Source organism: Haliaeetus albicilla, chromosome 11 (assembly GCF_947461875.1).
Source record: "Haliaeetus albicilla chromosome 11, bHalAlb1.1, whole genome shotgun sequence".
In the NCBI taxonomy this organism is placed as follows: Eukaryota; Metazoa; Chordata; class Aves; order Accipitriformes; family Accipitridae; genus Haliaeetus; species Haliaeetus albicilla.
The window spans coordinates 8,339,773-8,364,236 of record NC_091493.1 but is presented as its reverse complement, the minus strand read 5'-3'; the positions used below and the strand labels follow the sequence as shown (position 1 = coordinate 8,364,236).

Below are 24,464 nucleotides of genomic sequence, written 5' to 3'. Positions count from 1 at the left end.
GCTTAATAGCAGGAATGTATTTGCCAAGATAATATTAGAGTCAAAACTTCTATAAGCAAGGTCACAGGAACCCAGAAATGTATTATTTTATTGGTCTAGTTTCATAAAACTCACTTCTGTGAGCTGTAAGTATGCTTAGAAGGTGGATTACAAATAAGCCCTTTCAGGATTTCTTTTGTGGATAACATAAACAGTTTGTCTGTGAAATGAAAAATCAGTAGGCATGTACTCGCTTGCCCTGCTGTGAAATTCTGCATTTTTAGAAATAAGGGGGAAAAAAAAAAAAGATCAAGTATTCTAAAATTATAAAAAATCAGGTTTTGTGAATGCTCAGTAACTACCAGTCAGAGGTTGTGTTAAGGTTCTTTTCCACCATCCTTCCACTGCTGCAGATGTAATGGTTCAGCTTGTTTTGAGTGACGAGGCAAATTAAAAAAAAAACCCACCCTTTTCCAAATCTTTTCGGTGTGGACTTAACCAATTTCCAAGTCTTATCATTTGTCTCCAATAGTGACAGATGAAAGCCATGAATGTTCAATGGGAATTTTCTGCCTTTTTTTTCCCATTCAGAGATAATTTATGTAAGTAGAAGATATAATGAGGATACTAAATTAAGTGTGTCTATGTGTATATAAATAAAATTGGTTTGTTACCCATTTGCCAGCATTTTGACTCAGCTGCAGCAGTGAGTATCATAACTGCTTTAAAATTGATCAGACAATTTAACTTGAAATTTAACTCTGGATGTGGCAGAGAGAGATAAGCCTGTGAATAGGAGCATAAAACATTAATCTTGCAGTTCTCCAGCTGATCTCAGTAAAGCTGGCGTGTTGTATGTATTCTTTGGCTTTGAAGAAATTTAAAGTCTTACGCTTCCAGTGTGACCTATGCACACGAGTGGTCTTTGACTTATTATACGGGTCAAGAATCACTGGGCCCTTTTGCTTGTTCTAAAAGTGAACTTTTTTGTTGTTGTTAAAACAGAGGTGTTTCTGCAGCACATGGGGATGACATGCCTAGTGTTTTTTTGGCAAGGGAGACCAGGTTTGTTTGACTACTAGCTCTTCTATAAGTTCTGCCCAAAAGAGACCCGAAAGCAGTGTTTCTATCCAGTCCTGCAGTGGCTTCCAGCGTTGAAGCAACAAGAATGTTCAAAATGAAGTAGCCATTTTAATTGGAAGCTGATCTATGTTAATTTGATATGAAGCTGTTCAGAGCAACATTTCCGACGCTACTTTCATTTTCAATTTTTGTCTGTATTGTGATGCTTCGTCAAAGAAATATCAGTTTAGCCTCAGTGAAGTGGCAAAGCGATTAACGTGAAAGCAGCCCATTCTAAGGCCTTCTCCACCTATTTTCACATCTGTAACAGCAGTAACGTCCTTTCAGCTGGAGTGCTTTAGGGCAGCTATATGCTGGCTTTGATTAAGTTCAGCTGCTATTTCTGCTTTTAATAGATATCCTATCTCCTGATGTTGATCTATTCTTTAAATTGATCCTGGTATAAAGAAGAAGTGGCTTGAAGTGGACATGCTTTCCAGTATGAAAACCAATTCAAAATATTCACCAAAGCACAAGTGGAAAAAAGGCAAGGTACAAATGTGTTACCTTTTCAGACAGTTATATCTGTCAGTTTTTGATTTCCACGACACCTATATTTTGCTTACCACATACCTGAAGTCTCTAGTTTTAACTAGCAGGTAGGCCACTAAGCAGTCTTTTGTAGCAGCCAGCATTTTTAAGTGGTTTGGTTGACAATATTATCAGACCCTGGTTGAACCCCTACTTTAACAGCAGATAGTAGTATTTTCTTAAACACCTGACTTCCAAGTTTAGCTCAAAGTTACCCTTCTGCTACTGAAAATTCTGCTCATTCTTACTATTTTGTCTTACATAACTATGTATTATAGTAGTTATAATGCTTTTATAATATTGATAAAGTCTAATGGAAATATTCCACAAGATGTAGTTGTTATAAGTGATGCATGTACAGTAGCAGGCTGGATAGGATATTCTTACTCTCATTCTGTGCTATCCTGTCATCTTCATTTCTTTCGAGTTAATTACAGTGCAGTGATGTCAAGGACTGTATCTCACATTTTTATGTCATATTCCAGTACATCTCAAGACAGAATGCTGTTCCTAACATTGAAAAACACTACTTTTTGCAGGACCAGGATTCTGAGTTAGAGCTTATGCTTTGCAAGAGAATGCTTCTCCAAAATTTCTTCGTGGTCTGAATGCTAGGGTGTCTGCTGTGTGGGCAAAGCTGGTCACCTGCGTGTTTGGTTTCTAGGATCAGTCAAATCTAAGAGAGCAGAAGAGTGCTTTTAATGTTTTTTCCTTGTTCTCATGCAATGGTACACCAGTTGCTTTTCAAAAGTCACCATTTACCAATACTTGCTGAATCATCATCCTCCTCATTAATACTGTGTATCATTATCAGGTTCCTATTACTGCCTGTCAACTCAGGATCAACAACAAAAACTGGATTTTGACATTCAGGACTACACAAATACGTATCAAAATATAAGTATGGCTTACTAATATGACAGATACTTCATATTCTAAATATGAGAGAAACTGGAGTATTGCTTACTGGTGATAATTGTGAGGTATTTTACTTTCATATTATGTTCATATTCTGTTTGTATTTCAAAATCTGTAAATTTTTTTTTTTTTCTACTTTCAAAGAGCTTTAAAGATTTCAGAAAAGTGTTTATTTGGGATTTTGTTCCATCACAAAAAAAGGATAGCTTAGCACTTAGTAATGCAAGTGGTTTCTTTTTCTCAGACTTATATTAAAATGTTGCTAAAAATTACCTGGAGATTTTCTGCTAGACATTTACTTAAACTGTTTATTCACTTCTTAAGCAAAGAAATTAAAAGGATCAGGAGCACAGACATCTAAAGATGTATGCCAGACATTAATTCCAAGAATTGTACAGAAAACAATACGCATTTACAGAAGCGCTTTTGCTCTTTGACTGTCATTGGTGTGCTCCAAAATCTTTTTTCATCTCTGTTACTTTTGTCAATGGTCATTACTGCTTTGCACGTGTCTCCTGAAGCTTAAAGTACCTTGGCTATTTGTAACATGGCTAACACCCATAGGTATGGAGTATAGAAGCTGACTTTTGAGGCAAAGAAGTTGGACATTAACGTATTGTGGATACATATGGCTTGGATTTCCTGAGTGCATGTCTGTTCAGGTCTTTACTCAGTTATTCAGTGTGCAGGGATCTGAGTCCGTCCAGCTCTCCAGGAGGTCTGAGAACCTCAGCAGTATCACTCCATCTTCTGCTTAAACACAAAGCCTTGCTCCTGGAAGAGCTATCATATATAGCCTTTTCGGTGTACCTGGTAGAGCTTTCAGTCATTTTTCAGATACAAAATGCTTACAAAAGCAAGCAATGCATTTTCTCCCTGCTGGCTTTCTGAAATCTCACGTTGGGAAGAGCACTTACCACGTATTTCATATGAACAGAAAGCTTTCAGTAATGACTGGTATTTCTGAGTCTACTGCAGCCAGTGCAGCTGTTGAAAGTGTCATTGTGGATGGCACAAATAGGGTAGGATTTTGAGCAAGACCAGGCACCACCTGACTTTGATATTAGTTGAAAAGGAAAAAAATAAAAAAGAAGCAATAGGATGTTTGAAGAATAGACAACCTGTTAGGTGTAAATGCATAAAATGGAACAAAAATAGAAAAGTGTTATTACTGGTTCTTGAAATCATCGGTAAAATTACTTTATTCAGAATACTAGCTGGAAATCTATGGATTTCACAGACTCTGTGATTGCATTTCACATACCCATGAGGAGAATTTTGAACAATCAGGCCAACCTTAATATTTCTGCATTGAGGTGTTGGTATAATTCTTTGACAGTGTCTGTTGAGAGATTGAAATGTCCCTACTGTTTTCCAAGTCAAATTTTTATTATTATTACTGACTAGATTCACCTTCTGTGCCCAGTTTTTTATCAGTTATGATGGAAGTACAAATACTTTTTCTATAATTAGATGGGACTAAAAATAATTCTGACAATGTGTTGCCTCACATCTCTGCATAGGTCTTCTACCTTCTTCATCTGGACAGAATTTGGGAGCTTTCTTCTCTTTCTTACACAGATGTTAGCCTTGTTTTTCTCCTTTGTTTCTTTCTATGTTTGATTTTTATTTTTTTTTATGCTCTGTTTCTTTACTCCTTCTCTTACATCATCTTCTCTATTTTTTCCTTTTTACCACTCATTTTTTCTCATCTTTCTGGGTTTTTTTATTCTTTGTTTGCTTTTCACTTGTATCTTATATAGTGCAAGATCACCTAATGTTTCTGAGTTTTAGTGTTCACGAAATGCTCTACTACAAGGTTGCCTTGGGAACTAAGGGAAAACCTAATTTTAGAACCTGTGGTGCCTCTTGAGGTCAATGGTCATTTGTTTATCTAGAGAAATTAGAAAAAACATCCCAAGGAAACTGCAGGGTCTGAACTGGGCAATTAGAATAGAGAGAATAAAGACCACAGAATGAAATTGGTGTGTATGTTGCTTTTACTGTAGCTCAACAAAGTGATCACTGTTAATTGTTTCACTGTGAAGGAGACAGTATTTTATATATGTGTATACATATGTTTATATACATACACCATCTGTAAACCTTGAAGGATTTGTTTTACTTTGTGCTTGAAAAATAGGTTTAGGATTAATATGATTTCTATTTGTATTTATTTCACAGACCGGTATGGATAGGGCCATTATGTTAACTGTGTGTTAACTGTGGACGTTGCTGGCATCTTAACTAAATACGGTAGCACCAGGTAGCTTCAGACATTTCTTACTCTCAAACTCTCAACTGCACACAATTGTGGTACTAGCCAGTCTATGCAGTCTGCTTACATGTTATTAGTGCTTATTCATGTGAGGAATTTAATCCCTTTCCAGTATTTCCCATCACTGACATTGAGTCTTGTGTAGTTGTACCTCAAAGTTGCTTCTGAGTACCACCTGTCAGACTTCATGAAAGCCTGTTCAGAGATGTGATTGTATTGGAGCACAGAAAACAGATATCTAATAGGTCTTTAACTGAACGAATCATGCGTATTTTTTATGCAGGGAATAAATCACAAGATAGTGGGATTGCAGAGATGGAGGAACTTCCAGTTCCACATAACATCAAAATAAGTAACATCACATGCGATTCCTTCAAGATTTCTTGGGACATGGATTCTAAATCCAAGGACCGCATTACTCATTACTTCATCGATCTCAACAAGAAAGAAAACAAGAATTCCAACAAATTTAAACACAAGGTAACTTTCATTTAAAAATCAAGATGGAAATACTTGATTTTGAATAGATGAATCTCAGTGTTTTATTAACCATTCAAAGCCAGACCATGGGAAACAGGTATTGGACATCCAGCAAAGGTGGGTTTTTATTAATCTGATTGACTTTTTTTATACTCAGAATATCTTCTCCATCTCTAGCCTATGCTTGTGTACACACAAATACATTTGTTTCATAGAGAACTGAACACTACCTTTTCTATTTCATTTGAAAACAGTTTTGGAACCTGTACAATGTATTGCAAGACAGACATTTTTATTCCTGACTAGTTCTTAATCATTATTTAAACAATTTATGTATTCTATGCCTGTCCTTGTTCAGTGACAGACTCATGAGAGCAACATGTCATTTCAACAGAAGAGTCACAAATTCTAATGCACTTCTAGGAAGGCTTCCAGCAATTTTAGTTTGCAACATTCAGCACTGTGACCTGAATATTCATCTGGCCTCTTTCCTCAAGCCACTGATGCAGGGATATATTGAATGCATTGCAGAATCTGTACTTATCAAATCCAGCAAAATTTGCTTTGACCTCAGAATAGTTGAAATACTGAGATATCTAGAGAAACGTGGAATGAGATAGAAGATTAAACAACACAATCATCTGCAAATTTAAAAACAATGTTGGCAATATCTCTAAAAGATAAGGTTTGCCAAGGCACAAATAACCATCCAGACAAATATGAAAGCTCTAATTCTATCAACACCTAAATTACTATTGGTTTATAAACCAGTGGGATAACCAGAAAATACTTCCACCAAAAATAGCAGGTGTATAGTTTTCATGTTTCCTTACTTGAGTTTTGGGTTTTTTTAATGGAATGGTTGGAAGTAACATATACATTAAGTAAGTGTAATGAAAAATCACTTACTACTGCTTGAAATCGAGAATTTTGCATGTTTGGCCAAGATGTTGCAGTTGCTAACATCAGCCTGTGAAGCACTACCGAATTTAATGTTACAATAGGCATTTATTATGACCCATTTTTAATTATAATAGCAAATAAAGTAGGCTATGTTTTGGTTTTCTTACTGTTATTACTTTTGGACTAACAGCCTTTGGATTTGAATTCCCATCTTATATTGCAGGAATAAATATACCTTCTAATATAAATGCTTACTAAGATGGATTCTTTTTGATTTCTTTCATTTTATTAATCTACATGTTTTTTCATTCATGTGCAAAGTGGTATAAAGTTGTAAAATTTGTTTTTGTAAAAGGTAGAGCCACCCTAGCAGATCAAACACTATATACACTTCAAAATCTGTATCACAATGATGAGGCTAGTGTTAAAATGGAGAAGAAAAAAAAAAAGGATCTTGGTAGTGTAATAAAGATAAGCCATTAGATTTATTTTGTTTTTCTCAGCAATTCCCTAGCTTTTTACTGTGATGAAGTATGTAGTCAAAGGAGAGAGGTAGTTGGTTTTGTAAAAACAGGAGACTAAAGTCTATCAATTAAAATAATGAATAAGTTGGATGTCTTGTCAGAATTAACTTAAAATTTCTTGGTACTAATTGTATTAGTGACTTGGTAAAGCTTTTGTTTGGTTGGTTTGGTTTTTTTCCCCGGCCAGAATGATGGAAATCCAGACAGCAGACAGGGTGGGCAAGAGAACTGCGCATACTGAATACTCTAACAACTGTCTGTGCCAGAGCACGTTGGTGTTTGCTTTCATGCATCTTTAGTACTAAGTAATTTTTAACACACTTTCTAGAATGAGTTTTTGTTGAGAAATTAAAAATTGCTCAAATTCAAAATTTGCCCTAACCCTAGTATGGTTAAAGACAAGCATCCTTCCTCCCTATAAGGTTAGTTATATGAGTTGCACAGCTGAAGCTCAGCAGTAGATCTGCTGGGTAGGGAGCTGATAGCCTGGCAGCTGCAGCACCAGGGACTGAATCATCCCAGAATCCAGAGGGGACTGAATCAGCCCCCACCCATCCATTGCCTTCATAACAAAGCTGTTGTATAAGGGGGAAGGATATCACTGCCCTTTCACCTAGCAGAGCTTTTTAGAAAGAAAAAAGTGAGCACTACGACTTAGTTATAAAAAAGAGCATTGGGACTTACTCTCAGGAGTCATCCATTCCACAGTCAGGCTGTGGAAGGAGACAGGCATTTCAGGGGGGAAAAAAATCATCCTTACTTAGCTTACAGGTAGGGTACATCACTGTCTGCAAGTGCCTGTCTCTCTCACAGGTGATAAACACAGATGATGAGCTTAAACTATTTTCTAACTTGGAGAGAGTTAATGTTAAGTCTCAGTTTGCTCACACAGCTGTGAGCAAGTCACTCGGGATATAGACTTAACCTGATAGATGCTGTACCTCAGGAAAGGGGGCTGTTTGTTTCCTTGTGTACCCAGGAGAGCATACGTGAATGATTCATCCTTTCAGTAGTTTTTCTGTTGGCAAATATATAAAGTATATTCAGCATATTTAGGGTGCATATAGGTTTATTATTTATGACTACTGTCATCATATCTGTGAAGGAGGAGGTTTGTATTGGTACTAGTATGTAAAGACTAGAATTCTAGTAAGACTTTGTCTTTTTCTCAGTGCAATTTGCATACCTCCCCTCTTTTTTAAGATACAGAAGTATGATTATTCCCATGTAATAGGAAATGAGGCTCAGATATTTAGCAAAACTAGGACTAGAACCTGGGTGTGCTGAGTTCCCACAATGTGTCCTACGAACAGACCTGGCAATGGGAAGGGTAAGATGAAATGGGAAAAAGCTGAAAATTGAAAGCTGCTTCTTTGGCAACGAAAAGGGACTGCAAAGCAGGCATCTTTTCCCAAAAAGGAGAGAGGTAGTGTGACTCGTATACCTTGCTGCTTAGTTATTCAGTGCTTCCAGGTTGTTCTTGGAAATTATTGCCGTCTAGGTACCTTTAGAGTTGTCTGGAGGGTGGTGGTGGAGCAGCCATCTGCCACTCCAGAATTCCGGCTGTCCTTGAGCTGGCATGTAACCTCTTTTGCACTTCTTTGGAGGCTCAGCCAGAGCTGAGCAGAAAAGAGATGAAAGGAAGAAATGGAGAATCCCCAGAGAAATTTCAATGTGAACATTTGAACATTTTCTCCTGAGGTCAGTATAATGACCTTAAAAAAAAGAAAAAAGAAGTGTTGGCTTAGAAAAAGAACAACAGATTAGAGTTATGAAAAGCATCATATCTGCCCCTCCTCACCAGCTGTGCAAGAAATAAAACCCTCTATTTAATGCAGTTTAGGTAGTCTGCCCCTTTTTTGGTACAGTTTTAAGAGTTGCCTGATACACAGCTGGAAGGCAAGGCTTTGATGCATGGGGGCAATGAGGCTTTTAATGTTACATGAAAACTGACAAAATTAATGGGGGCAAAAACCACCACTGGGTTGTGGGCACAGAGACCTGACCCAGGTGGAGCAGTTGTTACCATAGCCAAAGAAAAGATGACAGGAAGACTAATGATTGTAACTGTAGCAGCTGCTGACTGCATTAGCAGTAGGAAACTCAGTCCAGTGGGATGCCTTTGCAATATAGTTCCAGGGTGGTATCTTTAAATGTCTTTTGGGGTTTCTTTTATTTTTCCTTGTAATTTTTCTCTTATCTTTTATATATTATTTATGCCAGAGTGCACAACTGAATCCTTTAGAGAGAATGTTTCCTCCCAACTGTTATTTGATTCAAATGAGAATTAGCAAAAAAGAAATCATGACAACAAAATCTTACCCTTGATTATCAGTCAATCATGTTTCAGTTCTTGTAATATCACAAGCTGCTAATTTTACAGTTTCTTAATACAGAAAAAATAAATAAATACAGCAAAAAAACCCTCAACCTTTTAGGTCTTGCTCATAGATCATGAACAGAAAATGTCTTTTTTCTATTTCTTTTTTCCTTAAGGGACTACTGTGCTAGTATTTATAGGTGGACAGCTATGGATGTTATCTAAAATGCCCACTTTTCATGTGGCAGCCATCTTACTATTCTGTGATTACTGATAAATATCCAAGAGTAAATACCTCTCTCACTCTATCACAGCTCTTCAGGTACACTGTGCAGAGAATCATTCAACTCCACTGTGAGTCCTTTCACCCACAGTTCTAGCATAAACTGTCCAGTTCTTCAATTTTTTTCTTCCCCTTGGTGGTCTACGCTGCAGTCTTTGGTACTGTAGAAATTAGGTATTTCCACAACGAGCAGCTATTCCTCTTTGTTGCACTATAGTGCGATACACTGGAAGAGCAAAACAGAGTACCCGAAATGGTGGCGGGGTGGGAAGTAAGCAGTGCAACGACAGGCACAAACTATCTAGCTGTATGTTTGGCTTGTTCTGGCCCTTCCTGTACATAAGGGTATTTTGATACATGTAAAACACACAAAGTTACTTTGCAACACATTTAATTTTCTCTGTCCAAGTTTGGTTTGGAAGATATCAACAGCACTATAGGTGGAGTCATTGATGGCAGGAGGAATTTTGTTTGGTTACACTGACTGAAAGAAAACAATGGCAGTGAGAGCACAAGAAGCTCTTAAATTGAGATATCCTTGTGCTCAGTAGTGTGTCTTTCTCTGTTTGCATACTTAAGCACAAATGGCCCTAGTCTGAATTATATATTTGGGCTATATGCAATAGTATCAGTCTGTAGTCACTTGGAACTAATAGTAACTTATACATGCAAGTTATCGCCCTAGCTCTTAGAGCAGACCTTAGACCATTGTCCTGGGCTGCTCTGTTAACTTTGTTGCACCAATGAACTGTGAGAAGTAACTAAGGTTTCCACAGAAGAGCTAGGGGTTGGGGATTACATTGCAAAAACAATGGGGTGGTAGATTGGTTTGGTTACACTGCTGACTTGTGTGTTGTTTTGTCTTTTTGTTTCCATCAGGATGTACCCACTAAATTGGTGGCCAAAGCTGTTCCTTTGCCGATGACAGTCCGCGGGCACTGGTTCTTGAGCCCAAGAACAGAATACACAGTAGCAGTGCAGACAGCATCAAAGCAAGTTGATGGCGATTATGTTGTTTCTGAGTGGAGTGAAATCATTGAGTTTTGCACAGCAGGTAATATTGCTGAGGAAACATGCACCACAGGATGTATGCATGCAATTAATGCTGGCTTTGCTGCCTGAGCGGGTTAGCCATCTACCAGTGCCAGCTAGGCTGGTACAGTTATAACAGCCACACCTGGAAACTGGAATTCTAACTTTAGGCTTTGTATGTGCTCGGGTTTGGCACGTTAATGAGAGGCAGCTGGACTGCCCCTTTGTTCCACAATAGTTTCTGCCCCAAAGTGCTGTGCCTGGCACCACTGCATGTCCCAGGCTAGGAAAGAAGACTGCTGAACCAAAGTGGAGCAGGGCCACTTGTGTGCCTGTTGCTGGCTACTAGCACTGTGGAGAAAAAACAGAGTGGCAGCTCCCTAACAGACAGCTTGCTTAAGACATTCTGCTGCTCTCCCTTCTCTGTATGCTGCAAAGCCTGAGCACCACCAACACCCTGTCTCAAGGATCAGTTTTAGCCTGCCATTGATTTATAAGTCTCTTCCTTTGGATGTTCATCACCTAGTGCCAATGTGCTTGCCTGTGTGAAAGCTGAGTGCTGAAGCAAACCTTCTACAAATCCCCTGTTGGTTGAGATGCCATTGAGGCTGTGTCCTAAGCAAGCTTTTTTAGTTTTGTTTAGAATTGTTATTGGCTCACAACCAGGTACATTCTCGCAAACAGTTTATCAAATGACATAAGCCAGAGAGGGCAGTTCTAAGCTCCTCTGCAGTCCCAAACACAAGGAAACCAGCTCTAACACAGGAAATCCTGAACTGAAAGTTGCTGTAGGCTTGCAGAGTATTTGTGGGGAAAGGAGTGGGGAGAATCAAACGTGCGTGTGTTCCTGCCATTTCTCTGTTGCCACTGTTGGAAACTTGTGCTGGGCTCTATAGTTTCTGTATAGCTGCTGCATAATGTGAGGTATGTTACCCAGGCTCTGTTCCTAATTTTAAGGTTGCACGTCTGTGTAGCTTTTGGAGAGTTTTGTGGGTTTTCCTGCCCCCCCATACTAGCAGATTGTCTTTTCTTTCCAGATTATTCAAAAGTTCACCTAACACAGCTATTGGAAAAAGCTGAAGTGATTGCAGGCCGTATGCTTAAACTGTCTGTTTTTTATCGGAATCAGCACAAAGAATACTTTGATTATATCAGGTAAGAAAGTAAATATATGCAAAACTGTTTGGCAAATTAAGGGAAAATAAGTAAATGGAGGCAGCTGAGCTAAAGCTACAGCAGAATGTCTGTATGCTTCATTGCCAGTTCAGAAGAAGGGAAAAAATAAAATATAACCCATTTCTTCCACCTTGCTTAACTCAGCACTTTTACATTAGGCAATAGAAGTTTGTGTTCTGAAGCAGAAACTGAATTACTCACAGGGTCTCCAGCCTGTTTAAAGTGCCTGTTATCATAACGGAATGTTCAGTAGCCAAATACTTCTATTGTACTAAGAAACTCAGAGATGTCTAGTAGTAGGAGTGCACAACTGTGTGCATAGGCTTTTGCCTACATATGAGTTCCATCTCAAATATTTGCTCTCCACATACAACCACATATGCCCAAATGTAGTAATTGGGGTTCTGCAGTCCAGATGTTAATTTACAGGTAGTGTGGGGAGAGGGGATGATGTTTAGACAATTTTACAACACTGCTTCAGTTGGAATGAATAAATGGGATAGCTGGAGGTAGGTCCCTTATTCCTGTTGGAGACCCAGTGTGCCTTTGCACGCGCAACCGGAAGCATCATGACAATAGAAAAAAGATGACTTCTCAATACAAGGAGTCGAAGCTCATGCACTGGCTCAGCAGGAGCAGCCGCCACACAGAGGTAACCTTCCACCGTTAGAACATGGATGAGAGGTAAGCAGTGTGTCGACATCTGTTTCAGCACGATGTCAGAAGGATGTCAGCATGGGCTATGGTTCTTTAATATGCATTGAGAGATGGGGCTACTGCTGTGCCACATAATTCCAGTTTTATGTTGGTGTCTAGAACTGAAAGTTTTTTAAAACTGGTGAAGAAAAAAATACTTGAGGGAATCCAGCTCCACAGAGCAGACTCCACCACCCTTGGGAACGTTTCCACTTTGTAGTCCTGAGTATCTGCTCGATTCCAGGAGTGTCTTGTACATTCCAGAGCATGGGGTTTGCTCTTTCCCTTCTGTGTATTGGAAGAATTATTTTATTGCACATAGTGACAAAGCTGCAAAACTGAATGGAGGTAGAGAATGAATTGCAGTTGTTGAGGCTCTCTGAAGACCTCGTAAATCTCTGCTGCCATCCTGGACTAGATCCCACAGAAGCGAAGTGCCTGTGGTGGTTCTGATTCTCATATAGCTTTCTTTTCAGCTATGTAATCATAGTGCACCTTTGTGTTCATAGACCTTTGAAAATTGCCACTGAGGTGCATTTATAGCTGTGGTTTAGGCCTTGTACTGCCAAACGTGATTCTAATGGATTGCGCTGTACCTTTTCCCCTCCCTCCTGTTACGTTCTTTCTTGCTTTGATACAAATAGAGACAAGTTTGTTTTCCTTTCTGTTAGTGAGTTAGAGAGAGAGAGAAAAAGCTGTGTTTGTTTTACCAAGTCAGTAGGAAGATAGAATATCTGTAACCGTCTGATGATGGGCACCTTTTCTGATCAGAAATGTACTAATATGGTCACAAGGGCTAGTCCTTCCACAATGCACCCTTCTGAATGGTACCTTAAAAACCCTAACCACATGCTTCCTTTTAGGAAAAATTCCTTGTCATACCGCGCCTGCCAATGGCCTCTGTGGTGTCATTACTAGTAAACAAGCTTGGAAAAGCTTATAGAGTAGCTCTAGTAGCACTGGCAAACAAGCAACTGTCACGGTGCTAAAGCAGCAACCGCGAAATACGGGGTTTAAAGTGTGAGCTTCTGAGTAGTGTTCATGTCACTCTGCTGCTCATCTCGGCTGGGAGCGCCATAAAGCAGCTCGGGTCCCCGGGAAGAGTGACCTATAATTAGCCTAATTGGCCACTGGATGTCAGTATCTTGCCACAGAAATAAAACCAAGAAGCCTGGCTTTGCAGGTTGCAGAGACGGTAGTTATTCAGGCTGGGTTTTTTCTCCCTTAGAAATCGCTTTAGTCATAAAATACCAATTCTACACAGCCGCCCCTAACACCCCCCACCACCACCACCACCATCGATGTCTTATGAAATAGGGCTTGAGACAATAACTATGTAGTATTTGAACGGCCCAGAAAACTTTTGAAATTTATCTTAGATACGCTGCTGAGGAGATTTGAAATAATGAAAAAATCACAGTTAGAGACATTACTGAGTTGATTTAGAGCTGTTTTGTATGTATACCACTGAATTTATTTGCTTTGACTGCTACCTTCCGCTTTAACCAAGTAAAACCTTCTCCCACACAGCACCTTTTTACCAAGTTAAAAGCAGAGGGAGAACAGTCTTTCTCAGCTAGCTTCCCCTCTCCTCAAAAAAAAAAAAAAAAGAAAAAAAAAGAGGAAAGAAGGAAAAAAAGAAGAAAGAGTAAAAGTATAAAGGCATTTTCCAAGGGTGCCTAGTAAATCTGGTGTTTTTCAGGACTGACTGACTTACAAATGGGAATGTTTCCCTTTCTCGTATCACACGGTTGCAGGTGCAGAGAGAGCCAAAGCTGTCGCGATGGCACTTCCAGAGAGGTGTAGGGCACAAGTTCTGGGGCACATCCTGCTATACATAAAATCTCAGGTGCTAAGGAGGATTAGATGGGATGTTTTGGACTGTTCTCCTAAATTTAGCAGCCTAATGCTGCTAAGTGCAATTTATTGGGATTTAGGGTTTTTAAAATTCACTTGCTACATTGAACTTTTCTTTTCACTGGAACCAAATTGAGCTCAGCTTGCAAAAAAAGAGCGTTAGTCTTGTACATTTTTTTCCCCTTGGTACTAGTGTCTGCAGAAGCTGGATAGCAACCAAAGTGGAAACTAACCAAATTGCCTAATACTCTGTGCCCAGCTCTGCTCTGATTGAAGTCAGCAGTAGACAAATTAGATCTGAAATTATCATTTTGGGGAAAAAAACTATGGCAGACAGTACATTCCTTCCTATAAGCTCTCTGAAAAACATGGTTCAGAAATAACTTTCACTGGCAGTTTTCTATATGAAATATATACTGCCTATGCTAAAAATACGCATTAACAAACAGTATATTTAGCATATTGAGACTGACTTGCAATTTTCGACATGTGATTAAACTAAAAAGTGTTTATTGTTAGAATTGTAGTGGAAGGCTGAACAAATCAGCTAATTAAAGATACTGGTGGTTTGGGGGCTTTTTTGTTTGTGCTGTTCTTCGCCTGCATATAATACCCACACAGCTCACAGCTGCCAGAGAAGCCAGCCTGGGAAAGCAGATTTTCCCCTTGAGCAGGAGGAATTATTCTAGCTCTTTCCGAGTCTGGCATCACTTGATTTTCTTGGTCCTAAGATTGTGACACTAACCACAGTTTTCAGTTTAACGGTTTTCCTTTGTGTCCCTTCAGTACTGTTACCAAACAGCACGACATCCTAACTTCTTCCACTTTTTCTTGAACATGTGTTACAAAATAAACAATACCAGTCATTCATTTGTAGAGAGCATCATGGGAATGCTATGCAGCCCTCTGTTAAGGATAACAGTGGCAGCCATGGCTCTCCGATCAGTGGGAAGCTGGAAGGCATCTTCTTTAGCTGCAACACCGAGTTTAACACTGGGAAGCCTCCACAAGATTCACCTTATGGAAGATACAGGTTTGAGATTGCAGCTGAAAAACTCTTCAACCCAAATACTAACTTGTACTTTGGAGACTTCTACTGCATGTACACAGCCTACCACTACGTCATTCTCGTTATCGCCCCCGTTGGATCACCGGGAGACGAATTCTGTAAGCAGCGCCTTCCTCAACTAAATATAAAAGATAATAAATTTCTGACCTGCGATGAAGAAGACGGTGTCATGGTTTACCATCATGCCCAGGATGTTATTTTGGAAGTAATTTACACTGATCCTGTGGATCTCTCCCTCGGCACAGTTGCAGAAATTACTGGTCACCAGCTAATGAGCTTGTCTACTGCAAATGCAAAGAAAGATCCCAGCTGCAAGACCTGCAATATCAGTGTTGGACGTTAAAACTTCCCTGGTTACTTAGGAGCCTTCAAACCTCTGTTGCCCATTTCCATAGTCAGACATTTTTGTCAGAAGCATGCACATGCCGCTGTCACCAAAAGCAAACACGAGTCTTCAAAATCTCCACTAGCGTTTTTAGTATTTCTTCTCTCCCTCTTTCCCTTCTGTTCCCCCGATGCTTTAATGGTTAGAAGTCCTGGATTTCTTTCTGGCAACCATTTATACCTAGATGCTGCAAAAATTGTTTTCTGTTTCTTGCCAAACATAACAAAATCCTATATAAACTGCTTTAGCAAAATAAAAATAACAGCTTATATAAATGGTGTTTAAATATGCATTCATTTTAACTACTGAACAAATACTGGGATAACTCCAAACAGCATGAAAGGTTGTAATTGCAGCATGATTTAAACTTCAGAGCCTAGAAATGTCAGCACTTCCAACGTGTTGTTTGACAGTGTTATTTATGTTATTTATATTAGCTAACTGAAAACAGAAACTGTGTCTCGACATAATAAATATAATAGAAAAATATTTTATTTGTACTGTTGTATAAAATATTATACAATCATATAGAATATATAGATTACATTTTAATATCAATTGTATACATATGTCATGAAATCATTTTCCCTTATCAAAGATGTAGTTTGTAAACTTCAAATAGCTCTGTATCTGTTCCTGTTGCTCTAGATGACTTTAATTAAAACAGATTTACGAAGGAGACCATTTCTGATTCATAAAAGTTAAGTTATAAATTATCAAGTCAGTACACTGAAACAACAAACCTCAGAGAAATAAAAAAATTCCTTTTTTAGTGTTCATACTTCTTCCTCCAAACTACTTGAAAATGTGTACGTCTTCAAAATCATGCCAAGTCATAACATACAATATAAATACAAACATGGTTGGTACATAATGGGCTTTATAAAATGAAAATCTTCTTACCAAGATAGAAAACAGGTTGCTTATACTACGTGGTCAATACAAAATGACAGTTAAAGCAAAACACTAAACATGATTCAACTTATTTGAGTCCTTTTTTTTTTTTTTTTTTTTTAAATTATTCTTCCTTCCTTTATGTCTGGGCTAGGTATTTCCCAGAATCCCTGCTTTTCATTTCTAGTACAAAACCCACTGATAATCCTTCCGTTTGTTAATAGTCCACTTTTCACACAAATGGTCTATCACAAATAGTGAAAAAAAAATCTCCTTAATAGTACAAAGTGTGGTGCTCTGAAAGTTAAGAAAGATGCATAATTCCAATGGAAAAAAATATCTTTTTTATAATCTTATTTATAGTAAACAAGAAGTCTAGCGTTCCTCATCAGATAACTGTGACACTCAATTATATACCATGTACTTTATCTATCCAAAATATCTTAGCATAATGCAATAATCTAGTCTGGTTTTAATATATATATGTGGCAATTTATAACACAAGAAATACTTTGACATTTTACAAAGTGCATGCGTCTAAATGAGCTTTGGTAGTTAGAAAAGCAAATGTTATAGCATCAGGCAAAATAAAGTGCAAAGTTTAATACATAAATCAAAATTAGCATGTAGTTGATCTATTTACTGAATTTTAAGTACCATGAGCCAGGTCCTGTGAACCATAGTGAAAAGGACAGCAGCCAGTACATTTGTTTTATCTCTTCCCAGGAAACCGTATCTATTTTGTTTTGCCAAACATTTTCTCTTATTTCTAAAAAAAAAAAAAGTTCCATTTGGCAGTCATGTTCCATCCTTCTTTTTTTGCATAGGCAGCATCACTTTGCCCTACTCCCAGAATTTTAGACCAAATCCTGGCACAGGTTCTTTGTATGCACCTTTCTTTGAAGCTGCTGGAATTCAACAGCAATGCTGTCTTGAAAGATAGCATACGTTCATGAGTTTTTCGCTCATGTTTCTTTTAATATCTATCTATCTAGTGAATTGGCACATTGAGAACCGACATTAATAGTTCATTATAGTGCCTGTTAATTCTGGAAAGAAAGGTGTGGTACATTGTCATGTACTAAAAACCTGGAGAGCATTTCCTCATGCTTTTTAAAACTAAGAGCAGGTCAAACTGACAATCTACAATACTTCAGCGTCCTTTTAATTTCTAGCATTCTCACAGTGCACTTCAAGGCTTTTTCAAAAGGAAAAAAATATATACCGTAGTCCACTCACCCGTGCTTAATTAATAGTCTTGCATATTGCTGTCCTCTCTCATCCCAGCTAGTATAATTGGTAAAGTGCATCAAAAATCTCAGTGTGTCAAATAATTGTGCAGCAGACCAAGACCTGTAAAATTACTTCCTCTTTTTCATTACGTGTTTGTTTGCTTGTTTTTTTGCTAAAGAACAGTATCACAGCATTGCATTCGCTTCAAATTGTTTTGGAAATATCATGCTTGCTGATGAGAACCTCCAAGAGCCTGATTTTAGCTTTCATGTGCTTGTATTCGGAGTATTCTTCAGCCATTGGCACCCGATCTTCTTTTTGAGGACTCCTATGAAAAGCAAATAAAAGTGCCATCACTTTTATCAGTAAGAGGAGAAACAGTCTTTAAAATTAATTCTGCAACAACTAATGAGAATTGGGTTGGATTTTTTTTTTTCCTAACTGTAGGTGACTAAAGGTAATATTTGACAGGATCAAAAAGCTCTAGTAGGCAGAAATGAAATAACAGTAATTAAAATACTCAATTTTCATATACCAAGTAATTTTCTTTCTTGTCAGCCATGCAAGCATGACAACTTCATTCTCAAATGTGCAGAGAAGTTATTACATAGTGCTTTGAAAACTGTTACCAGAATACTCCATGTCCGTATCATCCGTGGTTTTCAGCAAAAACGTTTGCTAAATGAAGGGAGAAGGATAAACGGCGAGTGTAAAGTAGCCAGTATTGTCTATGGGTGAAAGAAACAGTGGTTCCTGCTTTCAAATCTGGCCTTTAAAAGTGGCCCAACTGCCAAGTGTAATCCCTGCAGATTGACATCCTCAGAAAGACTCTTTAGCAGCCTCCCTTCAGCTCAGGGTTTATACCTTCCAGGCATGTCCTGGAAGCTCCCCAGGTCCAGACTGTCCTCAGGGATGCCCACATCCCAGAGGAACTAAACAGGGAGGTGGACATCTCCACAGAGACCAGACACCTCCACGGTATCTTCCAGTCCCTAGCAGCAGCTTTTCTGGCCTGCTCCCCTAAGAGTAACCACCCTAGCAGGAGCAAACAGGTCTGTATAAGAGCCCAAAGGGGAGAAGGAGAGGGCTTTTGTTGAGCTGGTTATTTACCTTCCTGTCTGTTTATAGAATTGTTCCTCAAACTCTCTCAGAGCTTTGCGAAGCCTTTTCTTATCTGCTCTTGTTTCTCGAAGATGTTCAAGAAGAACGGGCCTGTAAAACAGAGACAAGAACATGAAACCCCCAAGTGCTTGGAAGTATTGTAAAGGCTGTGGCTTTGGGTAATAAGCAGCTGGCTGCTACGGACCACGGCAGGCACTGATCTCAGTGCCCCGAGATGTTCCACCACATCCCTCCAACTATGGATATAACTGGCAACACGCGATAAACAGTTGTGCTCCTTCCCTTTTACTAGTATTCTCACTCTTCTAATAAAGTGAAGGCAGAGACTCTATGGACAACATGGGAGGAAAAGCTTTCAGGATTGAGTCTTACTGGTGGTCTTAATTCTGTGTGGAATTAATGGAGTTGACAGGGCTCAGAATCTCACAGGAAGTGCTTTGCATCTCTTGAACTGAATTAATAAAGTCAATGTCCAAGCCCTACTCCTAAAAGCAGCTGTTACCAAACATGACTGTGATGCAGTGGAAATGCTAGTGGTACCCAGAATCAATATTTCTGGAGGCCATGTTTTAGCTGGTATTTGGAGAATAAGGTTTTTAGGCAGAGAAAGAATTCTGTTACGACATATGCAGCTGGTTGGTTGGGTTTTTTTTCTGTAATAACAAAAGGCACAGAAATATCTTCACAGCATTTGTGAGCAAACTATTGCATACATAGTCAAGTTACATAGAAAACAAAGACATTTTTATTTACTCTCAATTTTGTTAGAGCCTAGTCAACTTCATTTATGCATCTAAGCACTCCCAATCAAAACACAAGAAAAAGATACCCTCCCACAAGCTCTGAGATCACATCCGTTCCTGGAAGGCATATTCTTCAACAGGTTTCAGGGCTGAGTGATAACAGCCCATGTGCATCTTGAGATTTGCTGTCTCATGCAACCTGAAATTCTTAACTACAAAGCAGGAGGGCTTTATTTTGGTTTTATAATGGAGGGTAGGAGAGTGGTGGTAAGTTTTTTTTCTGGCATCCAGACACTAATAACTATTCTCATGCAAGGAAGAAATTGATTTTATACCCATTCCCTGGCCTCCCCCGTGAACATGTATTGCATGATCCTTCACTCAGCTCCCCTGTTGCTGTTCATATGCCTGATGTCTCTGGCATTCTTACATCACTCACAGAGTCAATCCCAGTACACACACAAACAGAGGAGCAGATTATCCTGCGTGGCCAAACTGTGCTTTGTTTTATGACTGCTTTGTAAGAACATAAGTAGTTAGATATCTAAAAATTTTGTAGCAATTATAGGTAGGTCTACGTATCTTTACTATGCCATTATGTCATATCTACCACTCTGTATATGTAGTTGTATCTCCTATCTGCTCACATTCCTTCACCTTTCTCTTCACGGACTTGGCACAAAGTTCGTTCTTTGAATAAATAGCTCAAACCACAGGTATGCTGCCCAAACAACAAATATCATCTGCCTCTTTTCTCCCGTAAGAAAACACTGAGTCACTTCTTTGGTATAGAATATTCCCATGCAGTAAGTATGGATCATGTTTCATTTACAAAGTCTATATGAAATATTTTAAAACATTCAGGAAAAAAAAAAGACAGAACTTACATTGTTGCCTCGTGTAAATTGGACATAGACAAGGCTGTTTGCCTGAAAACTTTCTTTTCATCCAGAGGTGAAACATACGCAGGCTCACTCTCCTCCTGAGAGTAACACAGATGCTCATCAACAGGGAGGCAAGATATCGGACCGGATGATAACTCATGGCTGCTTTGAGAATGCTCTTCATCTGAGTCTTCCTCTTCCTGCTTGTAAAACGTAAAGCATTATTGAATTAGTTGTTTGCATTACAATACTAACAATTAATAGGATGACAACGTAAAGAATTGGGATCTAACTTCGGGATATATTCACGGAAATAGATTACACATATTGAAAGCTTTACCCAGGTCTACCCGAGATTGTTCACGAGAGCTCTCGTGGGGCTCACTGAGTTACTGTGTGTTGTCCACCATGACTAAACAGGACAGAAGATGGCCCTGCTTCTGAGTATCTCCAGCCAGCAATTTACTTCTGTTTACACAAAAGCCTTTATAAGTGGCAAGGATTTAAAGAACATTCTGTATTTCTGTAAGCAGTGCAGTCTTGGTGGAACTTGTAGTCCTCTCATATACCATCTACTGTTTGCATTATGTCCAGAAATTCTGACTGTAACAAGACTCGGAGATAGAGATTCCACAGTTTTATAGCTACAAATGTTAACTACCAAAATAGAGTGATGTCACTCATTGTCTTCCTCATGTTCCTTCACCCTCAGAAGAAAAGTTGATCTTTTGAAACTAAAGCTTAAACATAAAAACTCCTAAGAAGTAAAGCACAAGGGAACGTCAGTTACATTTTTCAAATAAAATATCCGTGTGCATGTGTAAAAAGATTTAAAATTGGGTTTTTCAAAGCAATCTAAAGCTCCACTGTCATCTAACAAGGCAATAGTTCATAATTTTTAAAATCAACCCAGCCCCAATTAGTATTAGATTAGTATTTTTGATAGAGGCATGCTAATTAACTTCCAAATAGCCAGATTCTGCTACTTCTACTCACAGTGAGACCAGTGCTGTTACATTACATTGATATATTATTAAAGTACTACAAACAATATTTATGTGCTACGTAATTGATAAAAGCATTGACAATAAAATACAGAAGATAGATATAGTGACAGTATAGGGCTTCATGAAAAGAGATAAGTTTCATTCTGTGTTGCATATGTTAGCATAATAGAAAACTAGTGCCAGCCTTTGATCTCTTACCCCGTCGTTTGAAGTGATTGCCTCAGAAACTGCTGCCATACATTACAACCTCTGGCATGCTTAGAAGTTGAATTTCATAGAGCATTTGCTCTAGTTGAAATATCAACACCCTGTATTAACCAATGAGCAGATTCTTCAAATATCAGTAGTTCTATTGCTGCCAAACTGACATACAGGTTCAAATCAAACACAGCATTTAATATGTTTACTGGACAATGCATATGAATTCTTTCCAACTTACAATTGTTGTGATCAAAGATGGAGTTGCGAGAAGTTTCTTGATAATTCTGTATCTGTCATAAAGAGGTTTCATGAGACTCTTTTCTTGCTTAGTTACCTAAAGAGAAATCATAACAAAATATACTCCTCCAAAATTAAACATAAAAAAAAAAAATTTCTCATTTGCTCCTGTAAAGCTAAGAAAGGTATTAGAAGAATATGACCTGATGTGTATTTTGCTTCCATAGATATTCCATGGGAACTGTAGTTTAATCCATACAATTTCTAAAAATGAAAATAGCAATCTATTTTCTAATGGAAAATACCCCACGTGGATTCCTCACTTCCTCGAGCCACATCACCCAGGCAGAGGGTAAACTATTCTCTGTCTCTTTCTGAAGATGCTAATAGAGTTGTAAGAGTTAAGATATGCTTCTACTGTGCATATTGCATTGACACCTCACTTACTTAACTGCAATAATGGCAACAGGTGAGCTACAGTAACATGACAGTCCGCCTGAGACAATATACTCAGCGGCCCAGTGGGATGGTGGGTGCTGAGAACACAGCTTTACAGCCTCAGTGAGTGAGGTGGCTCCATGCAGAATTGCTGTGTGCATCCCTCACTGGAACTGCCTTCCATGATCGGGATTAACTGTCTGTTCATGTAGTTTGTGCTTGCACTAAGTGCATTAGGAGCATTGATTTGGAGGAGAATATTGTTTTAGATCAGGTATTAAGAGCCTGATCCAGCCACAAATGTTTATAAATACAAAAATAAACCTTATGGAAACTAGGTGTGCAGTAGACTGACTTACTGGACTAAGGAAAAAAAAAGAGTAAATCCCACAAGAAAAAAAAAAAAGACAACAGAAAAACAACATGTTCCTCAGTGATTAAATGTCAAAACAGGGTCATTTCCAAACTAGTTCACCATCAGCCTCTGCTCCTCAACTCACATGCCTATCAGCACCCACTGGATACGACTGCACTGTCTTTTCGCACAACTACTGCACTACTGCATTGAAGCCCAGCTACACACGCTCCGATGAGTGACCACACGGCAGGTTTGAAGACACACATACTGGCTGATGGTATGGACAATAGTCCAGAGTTGCTCAGAAGCAGACAAATCCCTGGTCAGCAGGAGTAAGGGTGACAGTAGACAAATGCAGGTTGACGACACCGCATATGTCTGGCTGATTGAGTCGTTAGGGACTATTTCTAGAGGTATGCTTCACTGCAGAATGTCAGGGCTTGCCTATCCCAGCTAGTCCACTTCTCTTCCCCAGTCTTCATGTTCCATTTGATTGCAACACATTCAAGCTCTAGGAAATGCCAAACAAGCCAGAACAGATAATTTTTTGTTTTAAACCTAGTCAGTGCCCTCTCCATCTGACTACTCAGGTAAGTCTGGGTAAAGATGGTGTCATCCATACTATACATCAGCAGGGCAATCATCATCACCAGTGCTCTCCGCTGTGTTTCAAGGCTGCTGTAGTCATGATACTCTGAATATGCAGCAACTTGATAATTTTTTCTGATGGGTTCTCTCTTTGTACTCCCAAAGGAGGTTTATACAATAACTGTGACATTGTCTAGGACTGAATTTTGCTATTTGCTTTAAAAACAACAAAAAACCACCACCATCAACAAACACCACTAAAGTTTTTGCATAATAGGCTAAATTTCTGATTATTTTCTTGGAATCCCAGTACACTCTATTCCAATTAACCTTTTGATAATCCTATGGTGTGATATTTGTTAAGTGACAAGGCATGTCACGGGTTGCTAGCTCAAACGTGCACTTGCAGCCCAGAAAGCCAACCATATCCTCGGCTGCATCCAAAGCAGTGTGACCAGCAGGTCAAGGGAGGTGATTCTGTCCCTCTACTCTGCTCTCACAAGACCCCACCTGGAGTACTGCATGCAGCTCTGGAGCCCCCAACATAAGGAGGACATGGACGCTCCATGTTGGAGCGAGTTGAGAGGAGGGCCACAAAGATGATCAGAGGGCTGGAGCACCTCTCCTATGAAGACAGGCTGAGAGAGTTGGGGTTGCTCAGCCTGGGGAAGAGAAGGCTCCAGGGAGACCTTATAGCAGCCTTCCAGTACCTAAAGGGGGCCTAGAGGAAAGCTGGAGAGGGACTTTCTACAAGGGCATGTAGTGACAGGACAAGGGCTAATGGGTTTAAACTGAAAGAGTGTAGGTTTGGATTGGACATAAGGAAGAAATTCTTCACTTTGAGGGTGGTGAGGCACTGGCACAGGTTGCCCAGAGAGGTTGTGGATGCCCCCTCCCTGGAAGCGTTCAAGGCCAGGTTGGATGGGGCTTTGAGCACCCTGGTCTAGTGGAAGGTGTCCCTGCCCATGGCAGGGGGGTTGGAACTACATGATCTTTAAGGTCCCTTCCAAACCAAACCATTCGATGGTTCTATGAAACATCTGAAGTAGGGAATCTTGAGGCTTCGGCAATCAACGTTCAATATTGTGAAAATCCATTTTCTGCACTGGGACAGCTCTTTGATAGCAGGCACCTGTTTTCTTAGCAAACGTCACCAGAGTGCCTCTGCCTGGGCAGTCACTCATTTGCCATCTCCAAGTCATCACT

The 24,464-nt window shown here is 39.2% G+C and overlaps 2 protein-coding genes across 9 annotated transcripts in view; one reads left to right on the top strand and one right to left on the bottom strand.

Moving 5' to 3' along the window:
- PHYHIPL (phytanoyl-CoA 2-hydroxylase interacting protein like) overlaps positions 1-16,332 on the top strand; it is a 59,149-nt gene extending 42,817 nt beyond the window's left edge. For both annotated transcript variants that reach the window (XM_069796045.1, XM_069796044.1), the window contains exons 2-5: positions 5,112-5,308; positions 10,218-10,392; positions 11,408-11,525; positions 14,977-16,332. In XM_069796045.1, coding sequence (XP_069652146.1) covers positions 5,144-5,308; positions 10,218-10,392; positions 11,408-11,525; positions 14,977-15,511 — 993 coding nt within the window. In that variant the 5' untranslated portion in view covers positions 5,112-5,143 and the 3' untranslated portion in view covers positions 15,512-16,332. The remainder of the gene's footprint in view (positions 1-5,111; positions 5,309-10,217; positions 10,393-11,407; positions 11,526-14,976) is intronic.
- FAM13C (family with sequence similarity 13 member C) overlaps positions 16,028-24,464 on the bottom strand; it is a 132,633-nt gene continuing 124,196 nt past the window's right edge. For 4 of the 7 annotated variants that reach the window (XM_069796036.1, XM_069796039.1, XM_069796041.1 and 1 more), the window contains 4 exons: positions 21,876-21,971; positions 20,433-20,632; positions 18,791-18,892; positions 16,028-18,008 (listed from right to left, as the gene is read on the bottom strand). In XM_069796036.1, coding sequence (XP_069652137.1) covers positions 17,885-18,008; positions 18,791-18,892; positions 20,433-20,632; positions 21,876-21,971 — 522 coding nt within the window. In that variant the 3' untranslated portion in view covers positions 16,028-17,884. The remainder of the gene's footprint in view (positions 18,009-18,790; positions 18,893-20,432; positions 20,633-21,875; positions 21,972-24,464) is intronic. The other 3 variants (XM_069796037.1, XM_069796042.1, XM_069796043.1) reach the window with 1 other exon arrangement.